Source organism: Thermobia domestica, chromosome 7, assembly GCF_964235325.1.
Source record: "Thermobia domestica chromosome 7, izTheDome1.hap1.1, whole genome shotgun sequence".
In the NCBI taxonomy this organism is placed as follows: Eukaryota; Metazoa; Arthropoda; class Insecta; order Zygentoma; family Lepismatidae; genus Thermobia; species Thermobia domestica.
Window position 1 is genome coordinate 19,449,365 of NC_137460.1, and position 17,920 is coordinate 19,467,284.

A 17,920-nucleotide genomic window follows, 5' to 3' on the forward strand; every position below is an offset into this window, starting at 1 on the left:
CAGCGATATTGATATACTTGCAGTGCTTATACAAGGACATTTGCTATTGAATACCAGCCACGACAGTACATTATTAAGAAATATAATGTTTGAATCATGTGTATAGGGCAAAACATGTTTAAGTTGATATACCAAATAAAGTTATTAAAGTATAATATTTTAATATATGATCAAAGGCGCCGATCCCGGGGGGCCCCAAAGCTCATGTGATCCCCCCGCATTGTATTTATGAATATACAATATTTGACATAATTTAAATGCAATTTGTCTTAAAAATCCTCATATACGTATGTCTTCTGCATCTGAATGGACCCCTCCCCCAATTTACAGAGAAATCGGCGTCCTTGGTTATGATGAATGTTTGACAATGTTTCTGTATTTTTTTTTTCTTTTGCCGTGCAGCATTATCCTTATCCACCAGTAAGCGATCCTCCCTCATTCGTCTTACTAATGTAAACCTAAAACTCTTTTTATGTTCTCGATTTATTCATAAGGTCTTGATTTTATATTCATAAGAAGTCTGTGACACCAGATGCTGACGCGTGTGATTGAGGTTTTGTTGTAAATTTGCAATGTCTTCTTAAGGATTTGATAGTCTCTTCTTGCGATTGTTAATAATGTATGTATCATTGCATAATCTTTATTCGTATATATATATATATATATATATATATATATATATATATATATATATATATATATATATATATATATATATATACATATATATATATATTTGCCGTTTTATTTCTCACCTATCCATACTCCCAGGTACTTAAACACCTTCACTCTTTTTTGTATTCTTATTGAAAATTTTTAGAACGGAACGTCTTTGAATTTTATGCCTATAGATTGTATATTTCACTTACGTTTCTGATAAAAAGAAAACAAATTGTATTTTTGAGCACACCATATTTATACCTTTCTAACATTAAGTTGTCTTTTCTTTCTACTTCTCTTGTTGACAAGGCTGACAACTTTTTTGCTATGTTATGAGCATAGCTGGAGCATCGTTGATAATCAACAACGACTTCCACTTTTCCTGTTTTCTGATCTTGGCAGTGTGATGTTTCTGTTGTTCTTTATCCTACCTAGGGGAACAGGGGGGCATAATGCTGCCCTGTCGCGACAAAACGCTGTAACTTTGGCGGAGCAGTTTTGAGAAAAAGAGCCGTAAAGTCGCAGAATGGGAATGGGAGCATAACGAGGTATCGGTGTTTTCCGGACTATCATTTACTGCAACGTAATGACAAGTGCCTACACAACATTCTAAAGGACGAATGGACATCATGCTTGAGGAGCGTCCTTATTAGTTGAGAAGAAACAGTGTTTTATGTCAGTTCTTTGTTTCTGCGCTGTGGCACTTAACCATTGGGATTATCCTTTCGTCAAAGTAAGGTAAGTCATTTATTGCATACATTTAAGCTATTATACACTGCCGGTCAAAAGTTTCCGGACAGATAAAAAACAGGGAAATATTAATTTAGGCTTGTAATACGGTGCAATTTTCGACAAAATACTTGGTAGTTTAGGAAAATAGTGATAGTTTTAACATCAGAATAACATAATAACGTTATCCAACAAAGAAAATTGTCAAATTCTTTAAATGTTCTTCTCGCCAAAGAAACCGCCGTTTGCCGCTTTCACTCGTTTCACTAATCCGGGCATGTGGCTTACACGTTTTTGAAGATTTTCATCTAAATTATTATTCCAATCGTTCTGCAGAATATCAAACACATCAGCAGCAGATGTCGGCCAGTATTTTCGTACACTTCTCAGAGAAGGTAGCCGGGGTCAGGATCTGGAGACTGGGGAGGCCATTCCACGATACAAATATCTCATTTGGCTTGTTTCTTCTTAAAATAATTAAAGCAAAGATTGGACGTGTCCTTCGGATCAGTATCTTGCAGAAAAGGGATTCTGCGACCGATCAAATCAAATTCTGAGGGAATAATATGGCTGCTTAAAACAGAATGATAACCATTTTTGTCCAGATTTCCTTGTATTTCGTGAATCCAACCAACTCCAGAACATACAAAACACCTCGAAAGTATCACAGAAACTCCTCCGGTTTTAATAATCGGGATTACACAGTTAGGATTCATCTTTTTTGTAACAGATCTTCGAACATAAACTCGATGTCGTTGTCCAAAAACTTGAAATTATGACTCGTCAGTCCATAATACGCATTTCTACTGCTTTGTTGTCAATTTTTTGTTCTGCAGGATCCATTGGAGCCTCTGTTACTTGTTTCCACTGAACCTGCGATGGTTTCTGCACATCAACTCTTACCCAGAGTTCAGCTATTCTCAAATATCGATTCACAGTAATTATTGAAATGTTTGTAGGGTGACTACGATTAAACTCTGATTGTAGTTCCGCTGCAGTAACTTTCAAATTTCTTTTGCCAAAGAATTCAATAATACGATTTTTCGTACTAGACGTAATAAGAGACCTTCCAGTTTTATTTTTGTCCGCGTTCTTCTGTCTTCGCTGAAAACGCTTGATGGAACCACCAAAAGTAGATGGAGTCTATTTCAGTTTGAAAGGTATTTGATGAATAGAAAAGCCCATATTATAAGGCGCAATGATACCAACGCGTACCTCTTCACTTAATATCTTACCTTTGTGCGTGAGTTCTAACAATAATGGGAACAAACCCTCAGAAGAGACAAAAAATCCATACAAACACTGTTTAAAACGTCACTGTACGGTATCTTATAATATTGTTTACTAATAATGCAAACTCCTGACATTATTTATGTCTGATAAGGCTTGTATACTAAGGAATTATATTTCAGGGATAACTAAAAAAAGAAATTAACTTCTAATGTTTAACCGTTCTTCGATCAGGCAAAGTTATTTCATGATCCTTATCGCGTTATTTTTAATTAAAATAGTCGTCGACTTTACAATAATTTAATAATCTTTCTTTTTTACTACATGTAAACATGTTACAAGAACGAAAAACGTCTATTATTCTCCTAAGATATTACAGAGAGTTACACAAACAAAATATTTCAAATTGGTTGCTTTCCCTATCGAATACATTTTGATTAGCTCATAAAAATGAAGCGCCTGTCAGTAAACTTTTGACCGGCAGTGTATATTGGAAGAACATTTCTTCTGTGTTCGTTGTGTGTTGTTGAAGTTTATAAATTGTAGGTTATAACAGAGATATTCGTTGATTTAACAGTACAGCGCATCGGGACAAAACGGATTGCAATCACCCCCTTTTGTCCCATCACACCATTATTCCCCATAAAAGTATTGACTGTGTAGTTTATTGTGACAGCTCCAAATATTTCTTATTAATACTGGAACTTAATTGGCATAGCGAGGGAGAATGGAGTAGTTTTGCTTCGTACCTCATTGCCTGACTGACTTCAACCCATTGGCGTCGACTTTAAGAGACCACTCAGCAAATTCTATGAAGATGAGGTTAGAAAATGGATTAGAACCAATTACGCAAAAGTTGTTACGCTCCAAGTCATCTCTCAACTCTTTGGCCCTGCATTTTTGCGAGCAACATCAATGCTGAAAGCAATTAACGCCTTCAAGAAAGCTGGAATTTGACCTTTGGACATGAACGTGTTCACACCCAAAGACATTCTAAGTTCAAATATAACATACATAGTCCTAAACCACTGTGTCACTAAGAAATGCAAACCTCGACCAACTTACATAAGTTTACGTTAGAGCCAGGTATGGGGTAGGGGAATGATACGTTGACTGAAATCTAATGTCTCATTGTGCCCCACGTAGGAACATAATGGGGATAAAAATCATTTTTGGAATAAGCTAAGTAAAAATAGCCTAAACAATATTTTTGAAAGGATTTGCTGGTTGAAATATTACAGTAAATGTTCAACGTGTCTACCGCAAAAAAATCGTACCATTGAGCTATTAGTTTACAATTTATAAAAATAAATGTCTTAGCTTCCCCATTATGCCCCACGTTCCCCTATATCTGCTTTAGAGGCTCTCTCCACAATTAGCATGTCATTGTTTCTTTCATCGTCGTTATTTTGATCTTTGGTACAATGTACTGATGTAACAAAATTTGCCTTCGTTGTGATTTATGTTTTCATTTTCCTTTGCTTTCACGAACATCGTAAATTTCTGTTTGTTTCTTTTCTAACATTACTTGTTTGTTCTGGTGCTTGTTCCCTTGCCGCGATTATCACTGTCTTCTATATTTGTTCCTTTCTGTTGTTTCAGTTTTGCAATCTCTTCTTTCAGTCGTTTATCCTCATCCTTAAGGGCTTTCTTTGTTTCCCATCTTTAAGTGATAACATATCCCTTGTAATTTTCATTGTTTCACAACTCAGTCACCAGTTTGATATTGATGCTACATTGTAACTGCTTGCGTTACTCTACAAAACTTAGTGTTGTTCATTATACCTTTCTTAGTTCTTCTTCTTGCCTTTTATTCTGTTCATCTTCACCTTTTCTCTCCCTATTATCAATTCTCACTAGAAAGGAGATATTTACTTATTTTCCATATAGTTGTGTTTCTTTGTAGGGATATCTATTTTTCTTCTTATTGTCTTTATTATTGGAAGATTTTTCTTTCTCTTTGGCACATTGTGAGAGAAATTCTCTTTATTCTTCCCTTGTTAATGCATCTGTAAAGTTTTTTCTTGTTTGGTCAACCTATGATCATAGATTTGGTGTTTCACGTTGTTCATCCATTTTATCGAGCATTTCTGTACAGGGATTGCTTGAATAAATCAGTTGCCGATCCATGTTTATTCAGTTTTTGTGTCTACTTACCATCAAGGGAGAAATCTTCCCAGATAAGGCCTAACGTAAAATTGTACCTTATGCAGAAAGTATGCAACCACGCTCACAAAAGAGGAATGTTGGTTGCCTATAATTCACGGCGTCAGGCTAACGAAATTACTGCTAAGGAGTCAATCCATTTTAACAAGTAATTGCTCAAGCTTCAACTGGAAAAGTGAACGAAGTGTTGCTCACGTACCGGTAACTACTTTATAAAGTGCATCGCTTTTGGAGTTGCAGAGCCTAGTCGGAAGTTAGTGTTCTTTCCGATCCCCACACTCATTGCCCTTATTTCGCAGTAAAAGACCAACTTCAACGGGGAATAGTGATTTAGTGAATGTGATTACAAAAATAACCAAAGGGCTATATTCCTAGTGTCTTCATCTATCATATATATATATATATTCGTGATATTAAGTGTTTTATATTTCTCAAGTGTGTGAGCAATGTCATTCGATCAAGCATTCATGCTATATTAAGTAAAAAGTTTGTGTGTTGTATCCTTTCGTTTACTACACATGTATATACGTCTATTCAATAAATAGGAATTCGATCAAGGTGATATTCTCTTTTTTTATTTGTGTGTGTGCGAATGCTTATGGATCGTCAGCTTGCCAGTGTGGGTGTACAAAAGTAAGTACGATTAAACTTGAGTTTCCAAATCACTGAGACTACTTATGTCATGTCGCTTACTTTATTTTATTAATGTCACTTTGCGCTTGGATAGGACATGAGCATCCTTTCTTGATCATTTGCCGCAAACCACATGACAATTGGACTTCAGTTAGAAATTCCAGACCCAAATGAAATCCGAGAGCTTTTTTTAAAAAAAATTACTCTGTAGTATTACAGACCTTAACAATGAAAATTTAATGTTCCATTGTTGTAACATCATTGTTAGAAAATGTCAATCCAAACATATAAATTGATTTATTGATTTATTTATATGAAAACACATAATACTTGTACTAATGCGTTCCATTGAAATTATATATTTTATGTTTAAAGTGTCTTAAAATTATAAATTTACTTAACAAAAAGTAACAATAGAAAATTACTCATAAACAGTACACAATGAATGAATATCTAAATACAATAGGAATAAAAACACTAGCTATCCGGATATCAGGTCACTAGAAAGATACCACATTTAACTTAATATACTTGGCTTCCAAATACTTTTTTTTACAACTTTGCTTAAAGCCACTCATTAACTATTTATTTATTTATTTATTTATTTATTTATTTCGACTTATTTTACATGTCGAGGTTAAGGCTATATGCAGCCTTATCTACCACCTAAACATGACACAAAATTGAAAACTCAAAGAATATAGCTAACATTAGCAAAAGAAAAAAGTTAGAAAGTAAAAAAAAAAAACACAAGAAACAGACGGTCACTTGAACACACACACACACACACACATAACACACACAAATATAATATAGTGCTACAAGAAAGTACATACATGTTACAATATGTAATAAATGTTGAGTTTCATATATTTATGACAAGCTTCTCTATTGGCTCTTCTGTCTCTGTGTCCATTCAACCCTGCTTTGATAACAATAAATTATAAACTGCTCTTTTAAAAGATGCTAAAGATTTTGACTCACGTATTGAGGTTGGCAAAGTATTCCAATCACGACACGTTGAAATTATATATGACTTGGAGGAATAAGTTGATCTATGAATAGGGATTACAAATTGGCTATTAAAACGTGATCTTGTGTCCCTCTCATGGAAATCGCTTAAAAAATAAAGGTGTTTTAGAAGATAGGAAGGTTCTGTAAAAGTAAGTGTTTTATACAGCAGTACCAACGAGTGCAATTTTCGCCGTTGCTGCATCTTCAGCCATTGCAGCTTTTTAAAGAATGGCGTAACATGATTTGAGAATTTTAAGTTAAAAATAAAACGTATACAAGCATTTTGTACTCGCTGCAAACGCTTTTGTAAATGTATATCAGCGTCAGTTAAGGCGGTGTCAGAGTACTCCAAATGCGGTACCACTAGGGTTTGAACAAGAGTTTTTTTCAACTGTGTTGGTAAAAAGTTTTTTACACACCATTCAATAATTTCGGTAGTTAACCACCACTTCTCTCCAAATCTAAATATATTTTTCCTCAGTTACAATGATTAAATACACCCATGAGGGCAAGATGTTACATGTTCGATGACTATAGTGCTGACAAAATGTCTTGAGCCGTGGCAAAAAATGCGAACTAAAGCTCACACTCTCGACACACCCACGCGTTGAGCCAATAAGGGTTCAGTTGTTGCTAAGCGAGAGATCCTTAGCGAAAGGGAGTGGAATTCCCTCAGCCGACAGCAGCGCTCGGTAGGAAAGACTAGGTGTCAAGTTAATGTTGTATGTCTTTAGTCCAAAAATGGCCATTCTCCCTCCGTTGAGTTCAAATAATATTTCCATTAACTGGCACAGTTGGCGCTACTAGTCCGAATGAATTAAGAAATAATATTGCTTATTAGTTTAACAATTACATTCTTTGACTCATTGCACGTGCTACGAAAGAAACGAATTTCCTCTTCCCGCATAAATAATAAATAAATGGTATATAACAAAACATTTGTGAACAGAGAAGTACTCAGGGGTGGTTGCTAATAATCCAAATCCCCTTAAATTACTTTTTCGTAAATTTAGTCTAATTCGGTCTATTGAATTTACTGACTCCCATATAAATTACTGCGTATCGTATTACAAACTTTGCAGATACTGTAAAATACGTTATAATTCAGTAATGGTACTGTAACATATAACCTTACAATTTAGTCACATTCACACTTATTTGAAAACAATTACAAAATTATAGAAAGCAGAAAAATGAAATTTTATTAAAATACACGTGTTTGTGTGAAGAGATTTCAGACGTAAAATACACTCAACTAAAGCAATTTAACTAGGTATATTTGGGAGACAGCCATCTGTGGACTTTACGGTAAATAAACGAACCCAGCAGTTGTGCACGTAAGAAAGTACGCTTAAGATCAGTGATTTTCAACAGGTGTACACCGTGACAAACTGGTGTACTGTGAGATTTGGTAAGTGTGCCGCGAAACTTAAAGAGACAATGTGACAATGAAAGTACTATAATCTTCTAGATTATAAAATGGAAACTGACTATGTGACTCCTAATCTCTTGAACCACTCGTCCGAAGTCGATCAAATTTTTGACGTAGATGAGGTTAGGGCCTGGCAGTGTTTTTAGCTAATCACTTTGACGGTAGAACTTAGGGAGGAGGGAGGAGGGGAGATAGAAACAATAAACAAAAATTAATAACTCTTGAACCACGAGACCAATCTCCATCAAATTTTCAACATAGATTATGTTCGAGTTTGGAATGTTTTTTTATCATTTTACTTTGACGGTGCAACTTAGGCGAGAGGAAGGAGGTGTATATATATATATATATATATATATATATATATATATATAGATATAGATATATATATATAACAAAAATGAAAGTAACTTCGTCACTCTTCAACTACCTGATCGATCCCGATGAAATCTTCATCATAGATGAGATTAAGACCTGAGATGGTTTTGTCATATCACTTTGATGATGCAACTTACGGGAGGAGGAGGAATCATAAATGATGAGATAACACCGATATTAGTGTCGAATCTATAGTTTTCGGGGTCGCTGAGATACACAGTGACACTTCTGATGCTGATAAAATCCAAATTCAACACCACAACTTGGGGGAGGGAGAGGTAGGATATATATATATACATATAGGTATGTAAAAATGATCGAAAATTGCCAATATCAGCGTCGAATCCATAGTTTTATGGGTTGCTGAGATGAACAGTGACACTTTCCCGAAGCCATGCCCCGCAACATGGGAAGGGGAGGGCAGATATATATATATATATATATATATATATATATATATATATATATATATAGAGAGAGAGAGAGAGAGAGAGAGAGAGACAGAGTCTATATATATATAAAATCATCGAAAATGATCTATATTAATGCTAAATCCATAGGGGTCGTGAAATGAACAGCGACACTTCTGATATCGTTTAAATCCAAATTCAGACCTGCAACTTGTGGAAGGGGGCGGAGGAAGGAGAGAGATATAAAAATGGTCGATATTACGAATATTAATGTCGAATCCATAGGTTTCGCGGTCGCTGTGAAGAACAGTGACATTTTCGATACCGTTTAAGTCTAAATTCAGCCACGCCACGTGAGGAAGAAGAGTGGAGACAAATATAAAAATAATTGAAAATGATCAATATCAGAGAGCGCTTTAGTAATAGTAAAAAGTGACAGACTAATGGAACATATTAGTAATTTTTTCAGAATTTAACCCAGCGAAGCCAGTAATTGTTGCTATTGTGCTGCTACAATGTCTTGAGCCGTGGCAAAAATGCGAACTAATGCTCACCCTCCCACACCCACGCGTTGAGCCAATAAGGGTTCAGCTTTTGCTAAGCGAGAGATAGCAAGTGGAATTCCTTCAGCCGATAGCAGTGCTTGCAACGGATGACTAGAGATCAAGTCAATCTAGCATATCTATAGTTCAACATAAATTTGAAAACCAGAAAAAATTATTCCAAAGGCGTATTTCTTTTCCAGAGATGTTCAGAAAAAGACATTACGAGTTGTTAACAAGAATTACCGCGGTGCTGCCAGAACGCACGTTAGGCTATCTGCATATTTACTAGAGGAAAGACAACCCATCTGAGATAGATGTAGGGAGGGGAGAGTGCTTAAATAAAATGAAATGAAAGCTTTAAGTTTTACGTCCAACGATTATGCCGGATAGGCTAAAGGAGACGGCATGAGAAATAAATGAAATGGTTGAATGAAGAAAGTGAGAGGAAACGAGAGAATCCCGAGTAAACCCACGAACACAGTGTTTATCCATCATAAAGCTCACTTGGCACGAGCTAGGTAGGATCGAACCAGGACCCCATGCGCCAGAGGTGAACGCTCTACCACTGAGCCACCGCAGCCCGGGAGAGTGCTTAAAGAGAGGCATAAGTGCTTGAAACGTTTGGCCTTAATTACAGGTTTGGCGGGGCCTTTTTTATAGCACGTGCTAGAATTAATATAGAGTACGAGACTTAGTTGCATTCCTCGCAGTAAAGTACTTCGAATCGCCTATTTTGCCTCCTTAGCCATAGTCCTTAACAACACCTACATATTCAACTGATTTGGCCCCATTGGAGTTCACATTCTCCGCAAAGCCCTCAAATCTGTCCTCAAAGGTGATAATTTTGAGGAATTTGCATCGATCCAAGCAAACATGATAGGTGTACTTAACACCATTCCATTGGACGACTTTCCTAGGAAGTTGCATAGACTCTACGACCGGTCCCGCGAGTGTATGGCAAAGAAAGGGATGAATGTACAATATTAATTTTGTCTCGTATCATTAAGTTAATTATTTTGAGGTAGATTCGAAACCTATTGAACGGAATGTGTGTATTGTTTCGGTAGAGAAAGAAACGCTAAAATATACTACTAATTAAGTATATTAAACAAATCTTAGTTGGATTTTAATTGTATTCTGAAGAATATTCTAAGAGTCCTGCATAATTTATATAAGTTCAAATTACCCTTACAGAATATATCAAAATTCACAACTTGTAGTTCTACTTTTATTAGTTCACAGTATCTTCTAATCCTGACATCAGTATATTCTGCTTTTATAAGTTCACAATAGTTTCTATTCCCGGCATCGATATGTTCTGTTTTTATTAGTTCACAACATTAGTATATCCTACTTTTATTAGTTTACAGTAGCTTCTGTTCCTGATATCAGTATTTCTGCTTTTGTTAGTTCACTGTAGTTTCTCTTCATGACATACGTATATTCTGCTTTTGTTAGTTCATAGTAGCTTCTGTTCTTGACACAATTATTTCTGATTTTATTAGTTCACAGTAGCTTCAGTTTCTCACATTAGTATATTTTGCTTTTATTAGTTCACAGTACTTCCTGTTTATGACATCAGTATTTCTGCTTTTATTAGTTCACAGTAGCTTCTTTTCCTGACATCTGTATATTCTGCTTTTATGAGTTCAAGCAACTTCTGTTAGTGACTTCATTATATTCTGCTTTTATTAGTTCACAGCAACTTCTGTTCCTGACATCAGTATTTCTGCTTGTATTAGTTCACAGTAGCTTCTGTTCCTGGCATCTGTATATTCTGCTTTTATGAGTTCAAGTAACTTCTGTTAGTGACTTCATTATATTCTGCTTTTATTAGTTCACAGCAACTTCTGTTCCTGACATCAGTATTTCTGCTTTCATTAGTTCACAGTAAGTTTTGTTCCTGACATCAGTATTTCTGCTTTTATTAGTTCACAGTAAGTTTTGTTCCTGACATCAGTATATCTTGCTTTTATTTCATAGTAGCTTCTGTTCCTAACATCAGTATATCGAAATTGCAATATGATCTAGACGATGTTGACAGATGATAAAAGCTAAGATAGTAATAATAAATTATTCTTACATATAAGGGTGGAACGCTGGTTAGATAGAACATAAAAACGTAGCTTGTTGCATTTTTTGTCTATCAATACTAAGTTACGTCGTTGAGTCTCTCTCACCCAAAATCGATGGTGAGTTTAAAACCTCACATTTTGAAGTGTGTGAAGGAGGCTACACCAATCGATTTTCTCCTAAACAAGTATAGTTTTTTTTTTTAAAGAAAGTGTACCAATATAATATATTATATTGAGTTATGAAGTTATAGGGGAGGTCCGGATTTGCTGGGCGCCCCACATGGGTTGGCCCCTGATGAGAGAGTAGACAAAACGACAAGGATAGATTCATCCAGAAATGTAAATTTTGTGTGATCTTCCTGATACTGTATTTACCAGAAATTATTATTCCGTAGAGCAGTTTTAATCCTAAATCGTTATAATGATCGAGGAACTTAAAGAAACCACATTTGCTTTCAAAATTGATCTTGATATTTAGTTTAGCGTTCCTTTCAGCATCAAGGCTATATGGGTCCATTGATTAACGTGGAATCTAACCACATAAGCTTCCGTCGGGAATCAAACCCGGTTCCCCACGCCAAAAGTGCTTACGCTAACCGCTTAGCCATGAAGGACCTCGCTTTCGAAATTGGTAGTTATATGGCGTGTATGTGGAAATTTCCAAAAAGAGGTTGAGTTTAACCATTTTCTACCCTCGTTCTTAAAGAATATTTTTATCCCAAATAAGAGTTTTATTTTCTACGGCTGACAAAAGTAGATAAACATGCTTGTCGACAGCAAACTCAAACTTTTATGTTGAAATGAAAAATTTGTACTTTTACGTCACACGGTTATGTTCTTTTAAGGTAAAGAAAACTAATAAACAATGAAAAGTAGTTGATTAATAAATTTGTGAAAGGAGACAGAAACCCCCCCAAGAATACCCACGGATATGTCATTGTCCAGCACAAACTTACATGACTTGAGATCGAATCAGGCACCAGAGCGGTCTACTACCTTTTCTACCACGGTAACTTCTTTCTTACCATTTGAATTTTACGGTTTTACTGGATCATTCTAAATAATGTAAATGATGAAATGAAGTGTACGTAACAGAACACAAGGACGTAGGATGTTATTTACAACGAGGGTTTTAATCTTCTGTTCTGGGGCTGCTCAGAGCGAGTTTAGATACTTGGAACTCTGTTCGTTAACAACACAGGGGTGTATTGATGAAGTTACATGCAATGAATGAAGGGATAGCGACAATAAAAGCGACGACGGGGTGATAGAGAACAGCGGTCTGATCACGTTCGTCGATAGCAAGTGGTAAAGCTGGTGTCTGGTCTAAGAGTTTTATGTCCCACGGCTAAGCTAAAGGAGACGGTTATGATGAGAGATGAATGAAATAAGTGAGAGGAAACCGGAGAACCCCGAGGAAACCCACTCACACGGTGTCTGGTCTAGGATTTCATGATGAATCGGATGAGCGCCTGATATGAGGTATTTAATGTACCCAGAGCAGAGGATGTACAGATGACATAAATGTTTTGGTATTATTGTGTGTCGGTAAATTTCGGGAATCGAAGTGTGAGGTCACAATGAATAAGCAAGACGTAAGACATGTCGTTCCAGAACCTCTAACTTGTCATAAAACTTTTGTGGGGCTGATATTCAGTGGGATCATCTTCGACAGGAAGATAAACACAGAAACATTAAGAGAACTTCCCGTGCTCTTTAGCAGGACTCGAACTAACATTGCGTTTCAGCTCATGCTCATCATTTGAATGCCAGGATTTAGAATTTAGGATTTAGATTTTTGGGCTTTTGGCATCTATCTTCATTTAGCCCATCACGTTTGACGGGATGACGTCCCTCGGCGAGCGCACAATCCGGGGAAAGGGAAGGAAGAAAAGATTGGGGAAGGAAAGAAGCGGCCTGGGACCTCTAAGTTAAGTACTACCCCGGCATTTGCCTGGTGTGAATGAGGAAAACCCAGAAAAACTTCATTCAGTGTGGCTGACCTAGAAAAGCGTTTTACACTTTTTCGACCAAGTGCCGCCCCCCGGAATCGAACTCGGGACAGCCCGCAGGAAGGCAAGAGCGTTAGCCAATACGCTACGGGGGGCCATTCATTTGAATGCCAGTACAGACAAGAACACATATAGAATTTTCCTATATGCGATGTGGAAATCCATTTTTATATGGGGGAAAGAAGCAATCAACATTGTATTTTGTTGCAAGAATTAGTGCTGCCATCTGTTTTCTCATGTGAAGTCATGAGTTGTCACCTGCTTCGCTTGTCTGTGAGTTGTAGACACAATGCGGAGAGATCAGAAAAAAATAACCCCACAGTAGCTCATTTGTTTCTGTTATTATAACCATTGGTAAACAAAAGCAACCACGTGTTTATTTTATTTTAGTTTCTTGAACTAGCGTATTGAAGTTAGGACCAATGATGCCAACTAAAAAATTATAAAAATCCCATTTTGAAAGGCAAAAAATCCCGTTTTACCATTGAATTTCCCACGTAATACTGATTATTAAAAAAACATAGAATATGAAAACTGGTAAACAAAAGTATATTAGTCACTTTTTCAATATCTGAGTAATGATACTTCCATGTTAATAAGATAATTTATGAATAAGTGTTCTCCTTAATTGAATACAAGTAAGTTATAGTTTGTTGTCAAACATGTATTCCTTTGTTCTTTATTTTTTGAGAATCGTACATTATTAATTCGTTTCTCAAACCACATGCACTTTCTAGATAACAAACTACTTAGAGACAAAATTCCACAATTAACACTAATTTCACACTTATCAATGATTCATTTTCCTTACTTTCTAAGCCTAAAGAATTTTTGTTGGCATGGATTATTAAAAATCCCATAAAGGTGGTCAATTTAGAAAAAAAAAAAAACTTTATCTCTTCCTGAAAAATTAATGTCAAAATATCCTACAAAATGGGACTTTTCCCACGGATTGGCATAATTCGTTAGGACATTCATTTTTCTGCATATTTTTTGTCTATACACACCAAACCTCCTTACCCACATGCGAGTAGGCGATTATGATCAAAAGTTTCACGTACCTCACGCCACATCGAAAGTTAGTTGTTTCGTCGCAAGTAAGAGGCGCTTCTGTCTGCCCATCTTGTGACTGGTCACGTGATATTCCAACTTTTCCGTGGACTTTACTGTCTGTATACATTCTTGTCTGTGGCCTCAAGCAGCTCAACTAAATCTAGAGACTGTTAACCTGCCGCGTACGCATATTTGCTTCGCGCTTGACCCTAGGCATAGGAACTAAATACACTTTTCTGATTGGTTGGAGTTATCTGATGACCCGCCCCCGTAGTACATATTAATCAAAGTTGCACAGCCCGAGTGTGACGTAATGTCACCTGGTATTATCGTGGGCGCAGAAGTGGAATAAAACGAGCCCTGTGGGGCTTCTAACTCCTTTCGCCCGCTGACGCTCACTTAGCAATGTTTCGTATCGTAAGTAAATCACTTTTTTGTCAATAAGTTTGTGAGCGCAAAGTGGACTAATTACTACGTGACATTACGTCAACACCGGATGGTGTAACTTCAATGCAAATTTAACTACATTCCAAGAAGGCAAGGAAGCGTATGACTACCTTTCCCACCTCCTGCGCCTCCCCTCTCTAACTCCCCACTACCCCCTACAAACCCTTGCTAGGGTCCATTTCTTATTCTTCTGTTGGTTTATAACATAATTGTTTATAGGGGCTATCAGAAATCTCTAGGTAAATGGTGGAAAAAACAAACTTTAGACATTATATATTACTTATAAATGAAATGAACATTATTTTCATCTTATTTTAGTGATAGAAGTGTTAAATTGTTTAAAAAATAAAAACTGCTTTCCCTGGGCAAGGTTTGAACCCACGCCAAAAGCAATTTCCGTTGCTAGTCCACTCGCTACCAGGGCTGCGAGGACCGACAGCATTTGGCGTTTAATTTGAGCTATATGTATGCTACGTGACAAGAAAATTGATAACTCCAACCAATCAGAACCGTGTGTTTAGCTCCTATGGCTAGGATAGTGGGAGCGTGATTGAAATATATGCGCTCCGCAAAAATGAATATTGCGTTATATGCTAAAAGTTTACTTATTCTTTTCTTAATAATTTACATTAAAGCATATACTAAGCTTTACCTTATTATATTTTTAATGTTAACAAAACAAGAAATTACAATAAAACATGCATCTCCATTTAGATGCTTAACATGATAGTTATGGACAATTAATAAAGCAACAAATTTGGAACTGAAATATTTTTCATCCTTTCACAGTAGAACTAGATCAACATTGCTTCCAAGACCCATATCACTGAGTCTATACGGAACGTGACCAATCTGCTTAATATGTGGATGACACAACCAAAATTTCGCCATGTCTTGAGGGTTGCTAAATATATCCGTGCTTATTATAACATTAACACTCTTGAGTTCTTCCGAAATGGTTGTTGTACTATTACAAAGTGACAGTAAGAAATTTTCTTCTGGGAAAGGGTTGGTAACAATGGTGCACTGGATATCTTGCAAATTAGTTGCGCTGATTAGTAGCAGTTTGAATGTATTAGCTGTCATTTCAGATGTAAGAACTACATTTTTTAAATTTGGTACTGGTATAGGTTTACTTGTTCCTCCCCATATAACTTTAGCGACCAAGAGATTCAAAAAGGTTAAGTTCTCACACTGAGCCAATATTAAGGACAGTTCAATGCAAGATACATTGTAAAAAAATCGCACATGCAATTGAGTTAAATGTTTACCACTTGCTCGTAAATATTGGGAGAAATCAGACAATATCTTAGTGGGATCTGACTCGTCTACTTTATCAGAAATCCTCAACTTTGAAAGTTTCTTAAATTTACTTAAATCATGGAACTTTCGAAATTTGTGCTCGATGTCAAGTGATGAAAGTTTGGCACACGTCATTTTAATCAATTCTCGACGACTTTTGTGTTTCAGGCTGATTAATGAAATAGATTTTACACTGAATTTAGGATACATCAGGGCTTCTTCCCAAGCTCCTGTATAGCTACGTTGCAGGTAATTAAACACATCGTCAAGTTTCCGTTTTAAGTGGTCCAAATTATTTAAACACAGAAGCAGCAACAAAATACATTTCCCACTAACATCATGACAGCACATCAAATTTAGAGATCTTAAAGTATGACAAATACGATTTCTATATTTGACATATCGGGAATTTTGAGGTGATACTTGTAAGTCAAAACATGCCACATTTGAAGTTTTTGCACCGTCAGTTTCTTGAATATATATGTAAATTTTGTTGTCAATTATATCGAATGTTTTTATATCGTATTTGACGTCGCTGAGTCTCACTGTGAAAATAAAGTTACTGAGTCCTGCGTCGGTGATTTTGGAGGATGAAATATCCAAGACTCGAAGCTGAGAACATGTTTCTCCTATAACTCTTAAGAGATTATCGTCACACATTTTCGCAAGTCCCAGTTCAACAATACAGGAACTGTTTTCCAGCGTTGTCTTAAGCACGGGATACAAGTTTGTACTTGTTGGATCATTTTGACGTATTGCATGTAACTTCAAGCAGAATTTTAGTACTTTCAGGTCACGTGATCGAACAGAAAGTGTCCTTACCAAATCAAATAGATCATTTAGATCTTTAATCAATCCTTGATCGTTGTAGATAAATGTTTCAATGCCTGGACACATGAGCAGATCTGTGAAAAGGAACGACGAATTCTTTGTGAAACACAGAAGATCGAACTGGAGACCTTCTTTCAAGAGATTAGAGCGAACAGTCACTGGTAGAGAACTAAAATATTCCCGCAGTTCTTCGAGTTGACTTTCATCCTTAATTCGTAACAGCCATCGGAATAACAACTCCATTGATACATTCCTGTACAAAATTGCTTTCAGAGTTGGGGGTGGTTTTACACGAATCATCGTTAATAATATTATAAATACATTTAAAAAAAAGTACTAAATAACAAAAGAAAATACCTTTCCTAATCTATGTAAATTGTATACTTTTCTATTACTAAAAAAATATCGTTTCTATGGATTTGTTGAATGTGATTCCCTTTTTCATAACATTGTTCAATCGCCGTATATTGTAATGTACCATTCTGTGTATAAACAATGTCATATGCTCCTGTTTGTAAAGAACACTACATGGATTTACATCGGAGTACTACACATCACGTGGAATTACTATCAGTAGGAGACGACAGACCACCAACACCTCTTACAAATCACATGATGACAGGACCAACAGTAGCGCCACCGTCGATTTGGGACGGGTATATACTGTATTGGACAGTAACCAGTGGATCGGCACCAGTCTTCTGGTCTTCTTAATCTCGCTTGCTTGGCCACTAGGAGTAACCTATCCTCAAAGCCTCTAATCTGCTTCGGAACTCTTGGCTATTCCTTCCTCCCTGACTTAGCTTGCTGGGCAGATCTGTCGGGATCCTAACTTCAGTTGCTTAGCTCACTGCTGGACTCTGTGACTTTTATCTCCCTCACTTCTTGCTTCGGAGTTTTGGGGTTTCTTATGCCAATCTGCTCAGGCTGCTTCGGGGCTCTGTAAAAGTCCTGTCCGCGACCGCACTGTCAAGGACTAGGCCTACGTAATTTCTACCTTACT

General features: G+C 36.4%; 1 protein-coding gene across 1 annotated transcript; it reads right to left on the bottom strand.

The window, feature by feature from the left end:
* Positions 1-15,431: 15,431 nt before the first annotated feature.
* Positions 15,432-17,313, bottom strand: LOC145689881 (uncharacterized). The gene has a single exon (XM_081764179.1). It carries the CDS (start codon positions 17,215-17,217, stop codon positions 15,568-15,570), a length of 1,650 nt encoding a protein of 549 aa, XP_081620305.1. The 5' UTR covers positions 17,218-17,313; the 3' UTR covers positions 15,432-15,567.
* Positions 17,314-17,920: the final 607 nt, after the last annotated feature.